The sequence below is a fragment of the Prionailurus viverrinus genome, chromosome B1 (genome assembly GCF_022837055.1).
Source record: "Prionailurus viverrinus isolate Anna chromosome B1, UM_Priviv_1.0, whole genome shotgun sequence".
Taxonomy (NCBI): Eukaryota; Metazoa; Chordata; class Mammalia; order Carnivora; family Felidae; genus Prionailurus; species Prionailurus viverrinus.
This window is the reverse complement of record NC_062564.1, coordinates 149,824,764-149,846,173: the sequence shown is the minus strand read 5'-3', so window position 1 is coordinate 149,846,173 and position 21,410 is coordinate 149,824,764. Positions and strand designations below refer to the sequence as shown.

General features: G+C 37.1%; 1 protein-coding gene across 8 annotated transcripts in view; it reads right to left on the bottom strand.

Annotated features, from left to right (window-relative positions):
* Positions 1-503: 503 nt before the first annotated feature.
* The window catches only part of LOC125164574 (sulfotransferase 1 family member D1-like), a 46,254-nt gene continuing 25,347 nt past the window's right edge, over positions 504-21,410 (bottom strand). For all 8 annotated transcript variants that reach the window (XM_047857383.1, XM_047857389.1, XM_047857386.1 and 5 more), the window contains 6 exons: positions 14,485-14,610; positions 13,580-13,677; positions 7,517-7,643; positions 6,071-6,165; positions 4,112-4,292; positions 504-687 (listed from right to left, as the gene is read on the bottom strand). In XM_047857383.1, coding sequence (XP_047713339.1) covers positions 575-687; positions 4,112-4,292; positions 6,071-6,165; positions 7,517-7,643; positions 13,580-13,677; positions 14,485-14,610 — 740 coding nt within the window. In that variant the 3' untranslated portion in view covers positions 504-574. The remainder of the gene's footprint in view (positions 688-4,111; positions 4,293-6,070; positions 6,166-7,516; positions 7,644-13,579; positions 13,678-14,484; positions 14,611-21,410) is intronic.

Here is a 21,410-nt window from a genome sequence, read left to right as displayed (position 1 = left end):
TAAAGTGAATATTTTGGTTCTAATCCATCCATCTTGAAGACTGTCCTAAATATCTTCTTTGCAAGTCCAATGACCCAGAACTTGAATTAAAAAAAAAAAAAGCAATGAGGCATCACCCAGGTCAGTCAGTTAGCACCCAACTCTTGATTGCAGCTCAAGTCATGATTGTACAGTTCATGAGTTCAAGCCCCCCATCAGGCTCTGTGCTGACAGTATGGAGCCTTCTTGGGATTCTCTGTCTCCTTCTCTCTCTGCCCCTCCCTGTTTGCTGTCTATTTATCTCTCTCAAAATAAATAAATAAACTTAAAAAAATAAAGCAGGTATGTTTATAGATTTTAAACTTCATTTTATTATTTTGTCTTTAAGAATAGTAAGAACATTAATTAATTAAATCATAGAGAATTGATTTTTTTATATGTAGACTCCAAAATTCTTTGAATATTCTATTACAAAACACTACTATTAGTAAGTAAAGAAATATTTCATGCAGAATTTTTTTCACTAAATGTTTGAAGGGATTTTTTTTTCTAATTTAAGGGTTAGGTAAAGGAGTTGGAGAAAGAACAGTATTTCTTAAATCTCTGAACGAAACGACAGTGTAGACCCTTTCATTTTCTTATCATATTCTTTTTCAAATCTCTCATACTGGGCTACAGTGAAGTGATTTTTCCAATCTCCCAAAATACCTGAAAAGAAAGATAAAATGACAAATTTGAGACATCTATAAAATTTCCTTCTTAGATCAGTTTTAATTTGAATTACTATATATATATATATATATATATATATTTAATTTAAACTCAAGTTAGTTAGCATATAGTGTAATAGTTATTTCAGGAGTTAAATTCAGTGATTCATCACTTTCATATAACACCCAGTGCTAGTCCCAACAAGTGCTCTCCTCAATGTCCATCACCCATTTAGCCAATAACCCCACCCACTTCCCTTCCAGAAACCCTCAGTTTGTTCTCTGCATTTAAGAGTCTCTGATGGTTTTCCTCTCTCTGTTTTTATCTTATTTTTCCTTCCTTCCCCTATGTTCATATGTTTTGTTTCTTAAATTCCAAATATGAGTGAAATCATGTGATGTTTGTCTGTCTCTGATTTATTTCACTTATTTCACTTATTGTACTCTTTTGTATCCTTTGGATAAATACCTGGTAGTGAAGTTGCTGTGTCATAAGCTAGTTTTATTTTTATTTTTGAGGACCCTCCATACTGTTTTCCAGAGTGGCTGCACAGTTTGCATTCCCACCAACAGCATAAGAGTGTTCCCTTTCTTCACATCCTTGTCAACATCTGCTGTTTCCTGAGTTGTTCATTTTAGCCATTCTGACAGGTCTGGTTTTGATTTGTATTTCCCTGATGGTGAGTGATGTTGAGCATCTTTTCATGTGTCTGTTAGCCATCTGGATGTCTTCTTTAGGAAAGTATCTATTCATGTCTTCTGCCTATTTCTTCACTGGATTATTTCTTTTATGGGTGTTGAGTTTAAGAAGTTATTTATAGATTTTGGATACTAATCCTTAATCAGATATGTCATTTGCAAATATATTTTCACATTATGTGGGTTGCCTTTTAGTTTTGTTGATTGTTTCTTTCACTGTGCAGAAGCTTTTTATCTTGCTGAAGTCCTAATAGGTCATTTTTGCTTTTGTTTCCCTTGCCTATGGCGACATGTTGAGAAGAAGTGGCTCTGGCTGAGGTCAAAGATGTTTCTGCCCATTTTCTCCTCTAAGAATTTGATGTTTCCTGTCTCACGTATAGGTCTTTCATCCATTTTGAATTAAGTTTTGTGTATGGTGTAAGAAAGTGGTCCACTTTCATTCTTCTGCATGTCACTGTACAGTTTTCCCAACACCATTTGCTAAAGAGACTGTCTTTCTTCCATTGGATATTCTTTCCTGCTTTGTTGAAGATTAGTTGGCCATATATTTGTGGGTCCATCTTTGGGTTCTCTGTTCTGTTACACTGACCTATGTTTTTGCACCAATACCATATTGTCTTGATAATTACAGCTTTGTAATACAGCTTAAAGTTCAGAATTGTGATGCCTCCAGCATTTGGGGTCTTTTGTGGTTCCATACAAATTTGAGAATTGTTTGTTCTAGCTCTGTGAGGAATGTTGGTGTTATTTTCAAAAGGTTTGCATTGAATGTGCAGATTGCTTTAGGTAGTTTCGACATTTTAACAATATTTGTTCTTCTGATCCAGGAGTATAGAATGGTTTTCCATTTCTTTGTGTCTTCTTCAATTTCTTTCACAATCTTTCTATAGTTTTCAGTGTAAAAAGCTTTTACCTCTTTGGTTAGGTTTATTCCTAGGTATTTCATGTGTTTTTTTTGATGCAATTGTAAATGTAATCAACTCCTTGATTTCTCTTTCTGCTGCTTCATTACTGGTGTATAGAAATGCAACAGATTTCTGTATGTGGATTTTGTACCCTGAGACTTTGCTGAATTTATATGCCAGGTTCCAGCAGTTTTTTGGTGGAGTTTTTCAAGGTTCTCCACATAGAATATCATGTCATCTGCAAAGAGTGAAAGTTTGACTTCTTCCTTGCCAATGTGGATGCCTTTTTTATATGTCTTTTTGTTGCCTGATTTCTGAGGCTAGGACTTCCAATACTATGTTGAACAACAGTGGTCAGAGTGGACACCCCTGTCATGTTCCTAACCTTAGGGTGAAAGCTCTCAGTTTTTCCCCATAGAAGATAATATTAGCTCTGGGTCTTTTGTATATGGCCTTTATGATGTTGAGGTATGTTCCTTCTATCTCTACTTGGTTGAGGGTTTTTATCAAGAAAGGATGCTGTATTTTGTCAAATGATTTTTCTGCATCTATTGAGAGAATCATATGATTCTTACCCTTTCTTTTATTAATTTGGTGTATCAGGTTGATTTATTTGCAAATATTGAACCAGCCCTGCAGCCCAGGAATAAATACTACTTGGTCATAGTGAATAATTCTCTTAATGGACTTCTGAATTTGATTTGCTACTATCTTGTTGAGAATTTTTACATCCATTTCATTAGGGATATTGGCTTCTAATTCTCCTTTTCAGTGGGGTCTTTGTCTGGTTTTGTAATCAAGACAATTGGTTTCACAGAATGAGTTTGGAAGTTTTCCTTCTGTATCTATTTTTTGGAATTGTTTGAGAAAAATATATACTATTTCTTCTTAAATGTCTGGTGGAATTTTCCTAGGAAGCCATTGGCCCAGGATTCTCGTTTGTTGGGACATTTTTGATTACTGATTCAATTTCTCTGCTGGTTATGGGTGTGTTCAAATTTTCTATTTCTTCTTATTTCAATTTTGGTAGTTTCTATATTTCTAGGAATTTGTCCATATCTTCCAAATTGCCCAGTTTGTTGGCATATAATTTTTCATATTATTAGTCTCACAATTGTATTCTGTGGTGTTGGTTGCAATCTCTCCTCTTTAATTCATGATATATCTATTTGGGTCCTTTCTCTTTTCTTCTGGATAAGTCTAGCCAGGATGTTATCAATTTTGTTAATTCTACCACACTTGTATTTTTAAATCTTTAACTTTAGAACTCCATAACTCCATCCCTCACTCCCAAACTCCCAGGCCTCCTTAGTTTTCCAAAATACCCATGGATTTTTCCAGTACCTTATATAAAGAAATAATCTCTCAAATAGCTTCAAGAAACGTCACTGGAAGAAAATTCAATGTCTCACAATCTTTATTCTTTGCCCTCAAGAGCTTTGTTAGCAAAAAATGATGTCTAACATCATTTAAGCTGGCTACTGACCACAGAAAAAATTGTAAGGCATGTGAAAAATATCTAGAGAGTTCACACAAATGAAAGGCATTCTTCTGACATAGCAATGGATGCCAAGACTCATGTTTATCAATGTATAGGCTCTTGAGTAACCATTTCTCATTAGAAGGTCTGTCTTACACGATAGGCTTACAGGAATTACAGAGTTTATTTGCCACATATTTCCCCTAAGTTTTTGTTGCTGTTGTTGTTCCTAATTTTTTCTTGTCAGCATACTCAATCTCTTTCCATCTCTTACAGTATTGCTCTTAGCTCTCCACCTATCTATAATGTAATTAGCAAACTAGTATATGATTTCTCACCCTTTCTCATGAAGGGAGATATGGAATGATCCATACGAACTCCTGCTACAGTGGTATAATTTGTAAATGGATTCTGCTTCATCACATCAAAAGAGCTGTAATAGAGGATTTTATCCACAGTTTCTTCTGGCAGATCTTTGTCTAGAAACTTTAACAATTTCTGAATTTCACGCTTTGGATCCTAAAAAATTATAAAATAAAAGAATTATTTCAGGTAGACATAGTCATGCAATAGGCAATGTATTTAATAAGGTTCTACATATCTCAATGCAATTGAGAAAATGATTTTACATTTTTATGTGTATGTTTTACTTTGCTTTCCAAAGTACATGTCCTATTCTTGGTTATGCCAGGCAATCACCTGCTACAAGGAAGATTAAATTCTGTTTCAAAAAATGCAAGGGGCGCCTGGGTGGCGCAGTCGGTTAAGCGTCCGACTTCAGCCAGGTCACGATCTCGCGGTCTGTGAGTTCGAGCCCCGCGTCAGGCTCTGGGCTGATGGCTCGGAGCCTGAAGCCTGTTTCTAATTCTGTGTCTCCCTCTCTCTCTGCCCCTCCCCCGTTCATGCTCTGTCTCTCTCTGTCCCAAAAATAAATAAAACGTTAAAAAAAATTTTAAAAAAAATGCAAAAAAAATTGGGTTAATATTCAACCTTTCACACTCAAAAATAAAATTAACCAGTAGAATAACAAATGGTAATAAAGCAAGCTACTATTATCATAAGGTATAATTTTCAAAATTTTGATCTCCTTTTTTAAAGCGTATCTAACATCAAGAATAGATTACCTATCAAAAATTTAGAGAAGAATTAATATCTATCCTTCTCAAACTCTCCCAAAAAAGTAGAAGAGGGAGTAACACTTCCAAACCAATTTCACAAGGTTAGCATCACCCAAATGCCAAAAACAGATAAGAACAGCACAGGAAAATAACAGACTAACATCTCTGGTGAATATCAATGCAAAAATACTGAACAAAATACTAGCAAACAAAATTCAAATGCACATTGAAAGGTTTGTATACCATGATCAAGTGGATTTATTGCAGTGATGGAAAAGTAGTTTGACATTAGCAAATCAATGTGATATACCACATTAACAAAATGAAAGATAAAAATCATATGATCATTTAAAAAGATATGGTAGTAGATGCTATGAAAAAAACAATAGCAAAAGAGACTTTTTAAAAGTTTATTTATTTATTTTAAAAGAGAGAGGGAGCAAACATGCAGGGTAGAGAGAGAGAGAGGCAGAGACAGAATCCCATGCAGGCTCCATGCTGTTAGCACAGAGCCCAACACAGGGCTCAATCCCATGAACCGTGAAATCATGACCTGAACTGAAATCAAGAGTCAGACGCTTAACCGACTAAGCCATCCAGGTGCCCTGCAAAAGATACTTTAATAGATAAGACAAGGTGAAGTATTTGACATTATGGACATGAAAGAACTCTCTGGAGAGTTAACATTTAACTTAAGACATGAAGAATGAGGAAAAGTTAATTTGAAAATAGTGGGGAAAAATATTTCAGGCAAGCTCACTTAGTGAGAAAAAGGTGATTCCAGAAGAGGTTGGAGAGATAGATAGGGACTAAATAATGCTGAACTCAAAATTATCTTAATGATTTTGTATTTCATGTAGGGACAGAAACCACTGAGAGATTTGAAGAAGGGAGTGGGCATAGTCTGAGTTTTCAAGAGGATCATTTTCTCTGAGTGGACAATAGAAGCAAAATGAGGTACTCCAAATAAGTCAAGATAGTTGTCTGATCTAGTGCAGGAGGCAGTAGTGGTAGAAAAATAGGGGATTGAGTAAAATATCAATTTTCAAGGTGTAATTAATAGGATAGTGGATTGGTCATATTTATAGATCAAGAAGAAAGGAAAATGTGATATAAAAAAGATGAATCTTAGTTTTCGTTAAAAAGTAAAAGAGAAATTGTACTGTAGTTGCCTCTTACCTCTTTCATGTCTTCATAGAATAGGTAAAGAATACGATAATCATTCCTCTTCTCCCACCAGCCCTTCACGTGATCATACCACGCACCAAAAGCCACTAAATTGAAAGATACAATGTTTGGAAAATTGAAACCATTTGCATAAAGAACTGTTACATATTATTCCAAGTCATCATTATCAATACAAAAGCACTTATCAGTTCAAGAAATTGGGATGATAGGGTAATTACTTCTGTTTTCACTAAATTTACAATCTACTTGGAAAGGAGTGGCAGGGAACTTCATAGAAGAGAGGGAGAGAAAATGATAGGGGTGGAGAGGTTAAGAAAAGGCTCTGGAGAAAGAAGAATGTATTTGGATCTAAGAGGAAAAATTGGGCTTTGAAAATAGTAAGAATGAGTAGACATTATATGGACAGAGAATCATCCAAGCAGTAGCAGGAGTAAAAATTTGCAAGACACCATTGAGATGTACTTGCCTTGAGAAGAGAGTTTTTATAGAAGAATGTTTGTATGAGAACTATATGTAGAGCTACTACTATTGGCATAAGTATGTTTCCCTGAAAGACAATACACAGGTAGAGAAACAGAGCCTTAAGGATAAAATCTTTACTCAAGAATTTTCAGTCTATGTAATAAAAATAAGGGACTGGTAGAGAAAAGAGAGCCTAAGAAATATGTGTAAAATCAAAACAATACGATGGCTGCACAGCAAGGGATGAAAACAATCGTCACTAAGCACTAATGAAACAAGACTAATAACTGAAAAATCTGTGTTACATATTCCCTAAAAGTTCTTAAAGGGAAGAGATGACTATGTATTCGGCTTCTTCTATAGTCTTTCTAATTCATTAGTAGAGTGCTGGGCACATATTAGTTTTATAATAACAGATTTATATTTGAACTTTCTATCTTCTTGCAAAAAGACTTTTCACTATGGGGAGCCTGGGTGGCTCAGTCAATTGAGCCTCTGACTTCGGCTCAGGTCATGATTTCACGGCTCGACAGTTCAAGCCCCCAGTTGGGTTCTGTGCTGACAGCTCGGAGCCTGAAGAAGCCTGCTTCAGATTCTGTGTTTCCCTCTTTCCCTGCACCTCCTTTGCTCACACTCTGTCTCTCTCTCTTAAAAATAAACATTAAAGGGGCACCTGGGTGGCTCAGTCGGTTGGGCATCTGACTTCAGCTCGAGTCATGATCTCACGGTTTGTGAGTTCGAGCCCGTGTCGGGCTCTGTGCTGACAGCTTGGAGCCTGGAGCCTGCTTTGGATTCTGTGTCTTCCTCTCTGTTCTTCCCCCACTCACACTCTGTCTCTCTCTCTTTCTCTCAAAAATAATACAGATTTTAAAAAATTTAAAAAATGAATAAAAAATAAACATTAAAAAAATTATTTAAAAAAAAAAAAGACTTTTCACTATAGAACACCTTGAGCAAAGTAAGAGTTGAACCCACCCTTTCCAGTCATGAATTTATCCAGGAACTCTTCCCAGGTGCCAGGCTCTGGGTGCAGTTTTGCCATCTGGTAGAAATAATAGTAAGACACAGCCACATCTTTAGCGTTTCGTGCCATGTAGACCATCTGTGGAGAGATATGGCAAATCATCATTTCATTTATATTTTTTAATATTTTGTAAACTTGCTTGTCTTGCGAGAATGCTTATTTTCTCCTATCAATGTCCTGATCTCAGCATTTATATATATATCCTGACATGGAATATTCACAACTATGTATTGTTTAACGCAAAGATTTGGGCCTTCACACCCTATTTCTCCTTAGCTTTTGAAAAGAACATCTCTTAAAACACAGAAAATCAAGTATAATAAGAATTATAGTAAATGTTATATTAACAAAAATGAGCTAATATTGTTCTCAAATTTAAAATATTATTCTATATCACTTACTAAAACATGTAAAAAGAAACAGAAATTATAAAACTTATAGAAAGCTAAAGTAAAATTTTTAAAACTGAAAAAATGCCCTATTTTAAAAATTTTTTTTTCAACGTTTTTTATTTATTTTTGGGACAGAGAGAGACAGAGCATGAACGGGGGAGGGACAGAGAGAGAGGGAGACACAGAATCGGAAACAGGCTCCAGGCTCTGAGCCATCAGCCCAGAGCCCGACGCGGGGCTCGAACTCACGGACCGTGAGATCGTGACCTGGCTGAAGTCGGATGCTTAACCGACTGCGCCACCCAGGAGCCCCTAAAAATGCCCTATTTTTAACTGAAAATAAATTTTTACAAGGATACATTTAATCAATAATGATTAAACATTCTTCATTTTGTTCATGACCATGGATACATAACAATTATTGCTGTTTATAGTGATTTGCTGTGAGATTAAAATTTATTTTATGTATAGAGTCCTAAAGTCTACTTGAAAAAAGAAATTTTGAACATATTCTCCAAAAGAAATGACATTATTATGTCTCAGTGTTAATTGGATTTTCAGGGAAGTCCACTGAAATCCATAATCCTACTTTTCCCCTGAAGTACATCTAATAATCCTGAGGTCCCAGCCACCCATGCAGTAAACATAACTCTAAGGGAAAATGCATTCAGGAAGAAATTTCATTTTCTCTAATTAGAATCAGCTTCCTTCTTCTCTTCCAATTGATGGGAAAAAGAAATGGGAAGTTTTATAATCCCAAGTCACTGATAGTAGTTCTCATATTCTGGGGCAAGGAGAGAGAGAGAGTAAAAAGAGGTTTTTCAAAAGATTGAGTATAGAGTTCTAAGAGTTGAGACTATTGCTGATCCAATTTCTTGAGATAAACATTTCCAATAACTTCCTATTTCAATAGCAGGAGTATATGGTAACAAATCAATCATTTTATTCTATCATCATGTAAGTTCTTTAGTGCGGACTGTTTCCACTTCCCACAGTGTAGATAGAAGGCCATCCTGAAGATATGCCCCAATTCTCTTAATACCAAGACCATGTGTTTCTGGGAACATCTAAGGATTTTTACCTTTGGAATTAAGATGATAAACTATATCCTTGCTTTCTTATCATTTTTTGTTTTAATTAGAGTTTGAATAACAAAGAAAGTCACACATAAATGCATGTACAGACTTATTTGTATAAGCTCAATAGTATTCATAGGAATTAAATAAAATAACATGCTCTTAGATGGCAGAGAATGTCTTATTTGTGTTTGCATTTATAATGACAATTACAATATTGGTACATACACAGTAGCACTTCCATAAATGTTTACTGATTATATGCTTATTGAAGAATTTTGCTTACAGGTAGCTGAATCAGAACTGCAAGGAGAAATTAAAAATTTATAGTCAGATTTCAACATCCTTCTCTCTATAACTGATAGAAAAATATGAAAAGATGAGAAATGTGATTCTACATATATTAAAAGAATGTTAAAGGAATATCATGAGCAACTTCACTACAAAAATTTGACAGCTTATTTTTTAAAAATTTTTTGAAGTTTATTTATTTATTTTGAGAGACATAGAGAGCTAGTTGGAGAGGGGCAGAGAGAGAGGGAGAGAGAGAATCCCAAGAAGACTCTGCACTGTCAATGCAGAGCCCAACAAGGGGCTCGAATCCATGAACTGTGAGATCAAGACCTGAGCCAAAACCAAGAGTTGGACACTTAACCAACTGAGCCACCCAGGTGCCCCCCCCCCAATTTGACAGTTTAAATGACATGGACCAATTCCTTACAATGCATAAGCTACCAAAGATCATGTAAAGAAAAGTATATAATCTGAATAATACTAAGTCTATGAAATACATTCAATTTGCAGTTAAAAATCCTTCCAGAAGAAGAAAATTCCAGGCTTAGATCGCTTCACTGGTGAATTGTACAAAATATTAAGAATGAAATAGTACCAATTCCAACCAAACACTTCAGTAAATTGGAAAAGAATAAATACCTTTCAATTCATCTTATTAGTCCCTATAGTACCATAGGAAGGGGTTATTCCCTAATGATAAAGACATTACAATGAAAAGGAAAGTAGAGTTCAATATCTCCCAAAGATACAAATTATTTTTTAAAAATTAGCAAGTTGTACTCAATAATATGACAACACCAAATTAATACATATCATAAATGAATACAATCAATAATTAAATATAAGATATGCAAGGTTGTTTTAACATTTAAAAAATCAATTGGTGTAATTAATTAATCATAGTAACAGACTAAAATAATGGAAAACTGTATGATTGGTCTTTTTTTTTATGTTTATTTTTGAAAGAGATAGACACAGTATGAGCAGGGGAGTGGCAGAGAGAGAGGGAGACAAAGAATCCAAGGCAGGCTCCAGGATCTGAGCTGTCAGCACAGAGACCTACACAGGGCTCGAACCCATGAACCAGGAGATCATGACCTGAATGAAGTTGGATGCTTAACCAACTGAGCCACCCAGGTGCCTTCATATGATTTGTCTTAATGGGTCCAGAAAAAAATCATTAGACAAAATCTAGCATGCATTCCTGATAAAAACTCAGCAAAGTAAATAGAACAGAACTTCGTCAGCCAGGTAAAGGGCATATACAAAAAACCTACAGGTGACGTCATCATACTTCGAAATGAATTTTCTCTAAGATCAAGAGCAAGACAAGCGCATCTGCTCTCACCACTCTTATTCAGTATTGTATTAGAGGTTTTATCCAGTTCAATAAGGCAAAATTAATAACAATAATAATAAGCAAAAAGCATTCATAAAAAAGAAGTAAGAATATTTTGTATTTTTTATTTACTAACAGCATGAGCATCTACATAGAACAATGAATGGGACCTACAAAAAATCTATTAGATCTATTAAGTGAATTTAATAAGGTTTCAGGATAAAAGATTTATGCCCATATACCAGTAACAAACATTCATAAAATAATGCTAGTGTGTGTTTGTGTGTGTGTGTGCATGAGGAAGACAGAGAGAGAGAATTACTATTATATGAGAAAATTTAAAAAAGAACATCTTTCTTATAGGTATTAGATATTTAGGTCTAAATGTGATAACTGAATCAATAAATCCAATACAATTAAACAGAAGAGAAAATATCTTCATAACTTTGGGGAAGGCATTCTCTTAAACAAATATACACACACCAAAAAATAAAAAAATAAAGAAAAAAACTGATATATTGACCAACTCAAAATTAAGAACTTCTTTAAGACATTATTAAGAAAAAAAAATAGAGTGAATTAGGATATAAAAAAATTCAATGATCTCATCCAAGGACTTGTATCCAGAATATATGGAGAATTTCTACTTTAATAACAAAAAAAAGAAGCACTTATAGGAAGAAAAAGGCCAAGGAACTTGAACAGACACCTCAGGAAAGAAGATATTTAAGCTATGTAAAGGTGTTTCACCTAATTAGTCATTAGGGAAGTAGGAAAACCACAATGAGATGCCACCATACATCTACTAGTAGAGCTAAAATTAAATATTTTTAGGTATATTTTAGGTTGATGAGGATGTAGAGTAACTTTAACTCTTGCACTACTGGTCAAAGTGTGGATTGGTCCATATGTTCGAAATATCTATTGAAGCTGGATACATGTATACACTAGATCCAGCAATTCCATCCCAAGATATAACACCAAGGAGAAATGTGTACACACACGTGTAATGAAAACTTTTGTTAGAATGTGAATTGAAGCGTGCCTGGGGGGCTTGGTAGGTTAAGCATTGGACTTCAGCTCAGGTCATAATCTCCCAGTGAATGAGTTTGAGCTCCGCGTTGAGATCTCTGCTAACAGCTTAGAGCCTGGGGCCTGCTTTGGGTTTGGTGTCTCCCTCTCTCTGCCCTTCCCCTGCTTACACTCTGTCTCTTTCTCTCTCAAAAATAAATAAACATTAAAAAAAATAATAATCTGCATTGAAGGAGTGACTGAGTCTTGATTTTGGCTCAGGTCATGATCTCCCCAGTTGTGAGTTCAAGCCCCACACTGGGCTCTGTGCTGACAGCGTGGAGCCTGCTTGGGATTCTCTCTGTCTCTCTGCTCCACCCCCACTTGCTCACTTTCTCTAAATAAATAAATAAATAAACAAACTTAAAAAAAAAAAGGATGTGCATTGAAGTACTATTTAATTACTGACAACTAACAACCACCAATAATACTGTGGGTGAGTAGGTTATGAAATACTCACATAGATGTAATGGAATGCCTTATATCAGTGGTTCTCAAACATTAGCATGACTCTAATTCACCTTGAGGTCTTATTAAAACTCATATTTCTAGACCTCATCCCTATAGTCTTTGATTCAGTAGGTCTGAGTTGGGCCTGAGATTTGCTTCTCTAACATGTTTCTTTTGTTCAAGGTACCACATTTTGTGACATATGATATAGCAGGCTACATTAAAGAAAACAAAACAAAAACAAGATAACAAACATGATAAGAATTGAACACACAAATATGGTGTTAAATGAAATAAGTCAAATATTCAAGATTACATACGTTCTTATTACAGACAAAACAGGCAAACTAATTTATGGTGAAAACATTTAGGATAGTAGTTACCTTTGAATACAGGGATTGTTGCCCAGAATGTCAAGAAACAGAGTTTTTGGGTGTTAGTAATGTTCAATTTCTTGATTTGGATGCTGATTTCATGGGTATGCTCACTTTGTAAAAATTCATCAAGCAGTATGCCTAGGATTTATGTACTTTTCTAAATGTTATACTTGAGGGGTGCCTGGGTGGCTCAGTCGGTTAGGCTTCCGACTTCAGCTCAGGTCATGATCTCACAGTCCGTGAGTTTGAGCCCCATGTCAGGCTCTGTGCTGACAGCTCAGAGCCTGGAGCCTGCTTCGGATTCTGTGTCTCCCACTCTCCCTGCCCCTCCCCTGCTCATGCTCTGTCTCTCTCTCTCTCAAAAATAAATAAAAACATTAATTTTTTTTTAAATGTTATACTTGAATTAAAATGGTTGTTTAAAAAAGGAAGCTTAACTGAATCCACATCCATATATGTGTGTGTGTGTGTGTGTGTGTATGTATATATATATATATATATACATATACACATATATATGTGTGTGTATGTATATATATATATATACACACACACATACATATGTGTGTATATATATATAATTATAAATCCATATTTTTAAATTATAATTATATTGAATTCATGAATAAACAGTTATTGGGTTATTTAAATATTAAATAGTTGTTTGAGTATTTACATATTAGATATTTATTTGAGTATTTTAAGTATTTATTTAAATACTTAAATATTAAATATTTAAAAGTAGATAGTGAGTGAAGGGATTTAGACAGAAAAACAGGCATTTTAGAGAATAGAAAACCTGAGAGAGTCTCAGTGCTTGGGCACTAAGTCTACGTCTATTTATCTATGGCACTGGTGTCCACTGGTGTTTTTTTCAATCTTTGGGGTATAGGGATCACATTATTATTTTTGCAATTATTTATCCAGGGGTCGCAATCGCCCATCGTAATTTCTGCATGATTAGTAAAAGAAATTTCAACACAAATAAGGATTTGTTTTCTTTAAAATTTGCTACCTTGCAGTTATTCTTCCAAAATGAAGAAGGGAGAAGTTGAACAGGTAGGTGTGTTTTCACTAATCGAGGAGACTGCTTTTTTTTCAAATCCTCCACACCTACAAGCACAAAAGTTAAACTATATTATAAATGTGGAATCATAAAGGTTAATGGCAGTGTAATCTAAGATTTTGTAGACATTAACCCCACTCATTATATGGCTTGAAATGATTATATGGCTATATGGCTTCATATAAAATCTGCAATGAGATCAAAACTGATAAATTCTGGCTACTTATGTGTTTTATTTCACATGTATTACAGTCAATAACTGTCTGTAATATCCTCAGATACAGTACCTCGATGAGGTGGAAACAGCAACAGGTCCATGTCAAGATATCCAAATTTTTCCTTCATTTATCTTTCTCTTTTTCTTATTTACAATATGGGGAAATTGAACTAGAAGATTTCAAATTCCTTTTCCAGCTTTCTTATATTCAAATTACAAGATTAAATTGAACCTTGAGGCTCATAACTAACACAATTTTAATAATGCATTACCATCCATTGTTCTGTTCCTTGAATCTGTAAACATCAGCTAACAAGAAGTAGACATGATTTTATATCTAATCAAACACTGAATTTTCTGTATATAATGATTGTACAACATTTAAATGTTGAAGACTTGCACCTGTGCTATTAAGAAAAAAGTATTCTCATCAAAATCTCCTCTAACACAGATATTATCTTTGGGTGCAAGAGGAGTATAATATTGGTATAGCCGCATTCTTACTCTTCTATTATAGACACTTATGAGTCAACTGTCCAAGTTCTGTCTATATCGATTCTATCATGACTCCTTCAGACACCACAAAACAACAGGGGGATTTATTGCTATGGGGAAAAGAAACATTAAGGGAAAATACCATTATCCAGTCCAGGAATTATCAATTCCATGAATGGCACTCGTTTGTATATTGCATTCTGCTTGCATTTCTCCACATCCCCATTATTATAGATCAAATCCAATATTTCACTGATCCAGGTTGTTCCTAAGGGGGAAAAAAATGGAACAACTTTACACTTCTCTGTCAAAAACAGTATACGAGAGTCAATGGAGGTAGAGGAAACAGAAAGGTGCTCTTCATTCCCATTCCCTTTCTCTCTTCTCCCTTTTATAGGAGACACCACCATCTATTTGAACATATGCATATGTATTGTGTATATGTGTGTGTGATGTGTGTGAGAGAGCAAATATGACTAAAATAATTATAAAGTAAGTTGTTAAAAGTAAGTAAAACATGGATAATGTAAAAGACAGGAGGTAAGTTATGTAGCAAACCCTCCTGAGTGGAATGGAGAGGGAAGTGGCCAATTTCGATTTGTACGTTTCTTATTAATATTAAAAGATATTACTAGGCTTTGGGACTGAAGAATACTTGAGGTAAAAATGTTCAACATTTGGTGGAGGTGTGAAGAGAGGATATAAAGATAACTTTGTGAATTGTGTCTGTGGTGACTAGTGTGCTACTCATAAATAGAAGACAATACATCCTCACTGAGCAGAGTAGATCGAGTCACTCAGATCTTTATGAGACTACAGATGGTCCCCTACTTATCATGGTTTGACTTATGATTTTTTTTTGAGTTTATGATGGTGTGAAACTCAGAGGCATTCAGTAGAAACCCAACATTGAATTTAAAATTTTGATCTCCTGGTCTAGTGGTCAGCAATACAATACTCTTAGATATCTACAGATACTTGCCAGCTGGACAGTGAAGCTTCAGCTCCCATTCTGAATGGGGGTAAAAAACAGATTCCCTTACAACCAGTCTGTACCTAGGCAACCATTCCATTTTTCACTTCCGGTATAGTACTCAATAGATTACATGAGAAATTCAGCACTTTATTACAAAGTAGTTCTTGTGTTGGATGATTTTGTCCAGTTGTGGGCTTTGTAAGTGTTCTGAGCACATTTAATATAGGCTAGGGTAAGCTAGTGGTTTAGGGGTTTAAAATACATTTTCAACTTATGATGCATTTATAGGAAGGTAAAATTATCACAAGTCTGTATGTAAGGATATTTAATCGTCTAAACCATTCAAAGATCAGTTTCTTGAGGCTGTGCTAAAAAAGCAAATACGGAGCGTGTGCATAGCTCAGTCAGTTAAGCGTTAGATTCTTGATTTTGGCTCAGGTCATGATCTCATGGTTCATGAGATCAAACACTGGATCAGGCTCTACATTGACAGCCTGGGGCCTGCTTGAGATTCTCCCTCTCTCTCTCTCTCTCTCCCTCTCTCTCTCTGTCCCTCCCCTGCTCACTCATGCACACACGCTCTTTCTTGAAATAAATAATTTTTTTTAGAAAGTAAATATAAGTTTGGAGAAAAATATCTTCTTAGCTGTTCCCATCCCTTTCCTCTTTACCAAATGTGCAATAAATGATAGTCTTTAAATTGAATAATCATGGTTAGAAACTAAAAATTACATTAAATGATCTATGCACTGCATAGACATTGGAAGTTTGACCTGCACTGTAGCAGAATTCTCGGACAGAGAATCGTGACACCGAGGCATTTCTTTCCAGGAAGCAACTTTATTCGTGCCCGCATGGCTCAGTTCGGTTTTTACCCAAAGAACTGAGCCCCCAAATGCCACGTGGTGTAGTGTTTTGTATATTTTTTATTTCTTTGTCTCCCATATATGGTAACACACTAACATACAGTCTGATGAAGTGATCTCATGCTACAAGGTTGTGAGCGATGTTGTCACCTACGTGTATAGTCAGGTTGTCTTCAGTTTTTGGGTTTTTTTTCTTTCTTTCCTTAGGTAGGGAACCCTACCACATTCCCCCCTTTGATGCTCAGATCCCTCTATTTTGGGTCAAAGAGCATCACCTTGGTTTAGAGGTTTATATTTCCGTAACATCATTACATGAGTGGCTGTCTTTTTTAAAATCGTGGCCTCAGTGAAACGGGAGACAGACTGTACAACAAGAGGAGTTAAGCAAGGTAGGAGTAAGCAACTTCCCAGAATTAGGAGGATAATTTTTATGAGAGTTTTGAATCCCTGGAAAGTTGAAAACCATCCTCCAAATAACTCCCTGGAATTTTAACTGTTCCGGGTCTGGATGGGGACATGAGCCATGCTTCTCATTTGATTTGTGATCTCCTCTATGACTTTTTCCTCCTTATCTGTCTGTAGGCAGCAGTTGCTTAGGTCAAACTTTTTACAAACACCTCCCTCAGAAGCAAGCAGGTCTGGGCAATATTTTGAGTCCGAGCAATATTTGATAGATAACATTGCACATTTTGGTTTGCTGCTTGGCTAGTAACTTAAGAGCTCTGGGAGTTTTACTGGTTATAATTTTTATAACTGCTTGTAGTCTGATTATGTGGTTTAGCATGTAAATGGGAGGGCAGTAGCACCAGGACACATCCTCTCCCTAGTGGCACGGCCATAATAGTGGATTATATGCTCGGGAGGCCATTTATTATATTTTTAATCGCCTATTTGTAAGGCACACCACTTCATTTAAGTCGCCCTGTCCCCATACACTTTGACCACCAAATGTTTCCCTCTGGCAAGTGGGAGCAGGAAGAAAGATGGATGAATAGTTTCCAGCACATATGACCATGCCCAGATTGAGGGAAGTACTATATATAGGCTGTCCTCCCACATATCTAGTATAGTCCACCTGTGGCCCACCATTTGATGGCTGCATGACATTGTCCCAGGTCTCTCAGAGATAAGAGAAGTTAGACAAGGGGTGGGGATCTGGCTCAAGGGGATCTGGGGCCCCCCACTATTGGGTTTTTCAGGCAGTTGAGTTATAAAAGCTTTGGCCTAGGCATGTGAAGTATTGAACAGAGATGACGATGAACTTTTTCCCCACTAAGCAAGACAGTTTTTTTTTCCCAATAATTGAGCTTTTGAGGAGCCAAACCCCGACAGTAGGACTGGGGTACTTTGTTTTACTCTAAGGTTTGTGGGGATCCACTTTTCTAGTCTCTTATGGCCATCGTTTTCCCATGTTGGTACCAACAAAGGATACTATCCACAAAAGGAAGGTGAGTGCTCACAGAAACCTCTCACCACATTTCCAGCCGGCCAGACCAGACTCCGCTGATCCTACAGCACAGAGTAGAGCAAGAATCACAATAATAGTGAGAAGGCATGACAGTGCATCAGAGTAAGGAAACAGATATAGAAAATAAGGACAGTCTTTTGTTCCACTGGACTGTCGATTCCTCAAGCTTCTGCCATGTGTAGATTAGTCAGCTTCCAGAGTGACTAAAGCAGGGCTGCAGTCTCCCAGAGCCTCTAGAGTTGCAGATTGCTTCTTCCATATGGTCAGTTTACATGGCATTGATGGATCAGCTCCCAGGAGATGCTGGCTTCACTCTGCTGTAGTGAATGCAGAGACCCACTTTGGCCACCTTTACTAAAGTAGGGGTGGACAAAATGACAGTGAACGGGACCCTCCAGGGGGCTTTCAGGGGGTGGACAGTTTATTTCTTTATCTATATTGCATCTCCCGGTTTAAAGGGGCCAGTGTCTGTGGTCAGACTCACAGGTAATCGCTCCCTGACCCAGTGGAGTAAGGTGGTTAGGGTACAGCCAAGGGCTCGCATCTGTTGCCTTAGATTGGGTTAGGTTGTCTACCTCATTTAGATCCCTCCATATGCACTGGATAATGGGGAGAGGGTGCCCATAAGGGATTTTATAAGGGGAAAACCGCATCTGGTTCTTCAGCCTCCCATTTGTAGCTGCAGTCTGCCTCCTGAACGTCCCTTATCTCTCCCTGCCTAATGTTAACCCTTTCCCTATTTATTTCTTCCCTGGAATAGGGCCTGTAACTGCTGTTAGAAAACAGGGATGATGACTGCTCTGGCTTCTTCAAGCTGATAAGGGATGGTGTAGGGGTTCAGCAGTTAGAGTCTACCCAAGGGTCAGTCGATTGGCCCACAATATAGTTCTACAGGAAGGATGGCAGGCATGAGGTGGCATAAACATTAGCAGACATAAAGAGAAAAACACACAGTAAAGATTATACTGACCTACAAAATGGCATCTTAAGATAATGTCCCCAGGTCCAAAACCTGTCAAATAATCTAGGAGAGACCCTGACTTTGTAAACAATTTATGTCAGGGAATATCTTATAACCCAGGTGATGGAAAAGCAGGAGCAGTAAGTGATCAATGGTGGATCTATTTCCAAGAATTTGGTCCTAACTAAATCAAAATATTTTTTTAAAGCATCTAATGCTTGTGAGGTGTTATTTAGAGTTTTGCCACATATAAGCAGACAGTTTGCTTTACTTTGAGGTGTAAAACTTTTCCAAGATCCAGAAGTTCTACTAGAGAAAGAGTCAAGGCCACCATTTACCATTATTAATTTACAAATGTTTAGGTAAGCCAAACCTGGGTATTATTTACAAAGCAAAATTTTTATTACTTTTTGTGCCTTTTTTCTCCTGCAGGGGAAGGCCTTTACCCAATTAGTAAAAATATCAACCCATACCAACAGATGTAGGAAGTCCTTTGACCTTGGCAATGAGTGAAACCTAATTGTCAGTGTTTTCTGGATAGCCTCCAGTTCCTTGATTGCCTGGGAGAGCAAGTTTGTGGTTGAAAGGATTGTTTGTAAGACATACTTCACAGGCTGATACTACTTGGTAAACTGTCCTTTACAAATTTTTTCCAGTAAACATCCTTTGGGCCTTTTGATAAGTCCCTCCCTCACTGAAAGGCCTGGTGCTGTGTTTTAATGATCTTTTAGCTCTATGAGCTTCCCTGCTCTGTTTGTAACCATTCCAAGAGCTGGAGACAGTGTCTATGATTCAGACCCCATTTTATTTTCTTGGGAGAGTAGGTAGGGTTGAGTCTCCTTTAATAATTGATATAGCACACAACCTATTTTCCTGACCCCTGGTGTCTATAGTCTACAATATCCAGTAATTCCCCAAAACTCACATAACTGTTTATGTGTTCTGGAGTTAGTACACTATAGTCTGTAGTTTAGTTGTAATGTTTCTTCCAAGCAAGGGAGTAAGGTTCTCTGGTATTATCAAGAAAGAATGAAAAAAAAATTAGTTTTCCCCATATGTATCCCAGAGGCTGAGAGAAAATTTTAGTTATGTTTTCTGGAGATGCTTCTAATCATCATGGTGCATTTCGATAGTGGGCCTGGAGTGGAAAGGAGGACAGAAGAGGTAGCTTTGGTGTCAAGAAGGAAATCGACTAGTTTTCCTTCTATATTCAGAGTTACCCAACATTCTGGGTTTCTGATAGACAGTTGGTTTAGGGGAGCCACCAGGAAGAGCCCCAGACCCCATCAGTCCCTTCCAGGGACATTGGTTATGTGAGCCCTCACAGATAGAGGTCCCTGAGAGCATTCAGATCTCCAGTGATTGTCCCACATAAGGGGCATGGCTTATGGGGTTTTCGTTTTGATTGTCCCCTCTGAGGACATTCTCATTTTTAGTGCTCTGAACAGCCATATAAATGGCACTTGGTGCCAGGACCTCGGGAAGTTCAGTCTGACATAGTATGTAAGGCCACAACTAAGGCCTGGGATTGGTGTTTTCTGTTCTGTTTTGTTTTGTTTTAAGCTTCCTTTTCTGTTTTTTTTTTATTCTCCTCTTGATCTTGGTTGTAATATACCCAATTGGCAGCTCATAAGAGCTCCTTCAGGGTGCCTTCCTGATCAACAGTCAGTTTCTGCAGTTTTCTCCGAATATCTGGGGCCAATCTAGTGACAAATTTGTCTTTTAGAAACGTCTCAGTCTCAGCGGTGTTAGAGCCTCCCTTAACCTTTCCAGGAAGGCCACCAGGGTTTTATCTTGTGTCTGTAAGATAGTGGCTAATTTATCATAATTCCAAGGTTTAACCTTAGACCTCCTGACCATACACAAAAAAAAATTTTTTTAAGATTTTTTCTTCACAAACCTTTTACAACTGTCCTTTGCTTTTAGATTTTGACCTAAGCCCTTTTCTTTCCAAACAACCAGTCTCATTTAACAAAATTACTTTTTTTTACCTTTAACAAAAAATGTATTTTTATTCCTTATATATTTTTATACATCTATTCTTTTACATACAGTGTTGTCTTCCTTATTTTCATCAGTCTTAACTACATTTAGCAGAATTTTAACTCTTAGAAGCCTTAGTCACCAGTGAAAACTAAGTAGTAACCAGTAATGCAGGCTGCCCCCCAGATGGTACAGAAGCAGGAGGGGGATGTGGTGGGAAGGCAGAAGAGGTGAGGAGCTAGCAGAAAGCAGAAAAAGACAATTCCTAGATTTAAATCTTGTCAGCTCAGACAAGGGAGCAGCCTCCAGGTTTCTTTTGTTTTCCACCAGTGGAATAAGGCAATGTCAGTACAGAGAAGACAGGGAATTTCCCCAAAACAAAGGAGTTTTGGCAGCTGCCTGGGAATATTTCTTAAAGTCCCCGTTCTAAGTAGAATAACCAGAGACTGTTGGCTCTAATTATCATAGTCATTGACCCAGGAAACGAAGGAGACACAAGTCCCCATACATAGTCACATGGTGACTCCAACCTGCCACGCCAGCGCCCAAAACCTTAGAGTTGGAGCTTCATTCCTCCTCCCTTGCGGAACTACTAGGGCAAGTCTGGGAGGTGATCAGGCTCCCCTTCTGCCTCTTAGTGGCAGGTCTGCCAAGATGAACCCCAGGTTCTTACCAGTCTGATGGGTGGAGTTCCCCCAACTGGTTCCTGGACCTCACGGGTTCGGTTGTGCTCACACAGGGTCCTGACCCCGGAGCGCCGGGACAGGTTAATCTCCTGTGGATCGAGGTGCACGCTGATGCCAGGGGAGCTCAC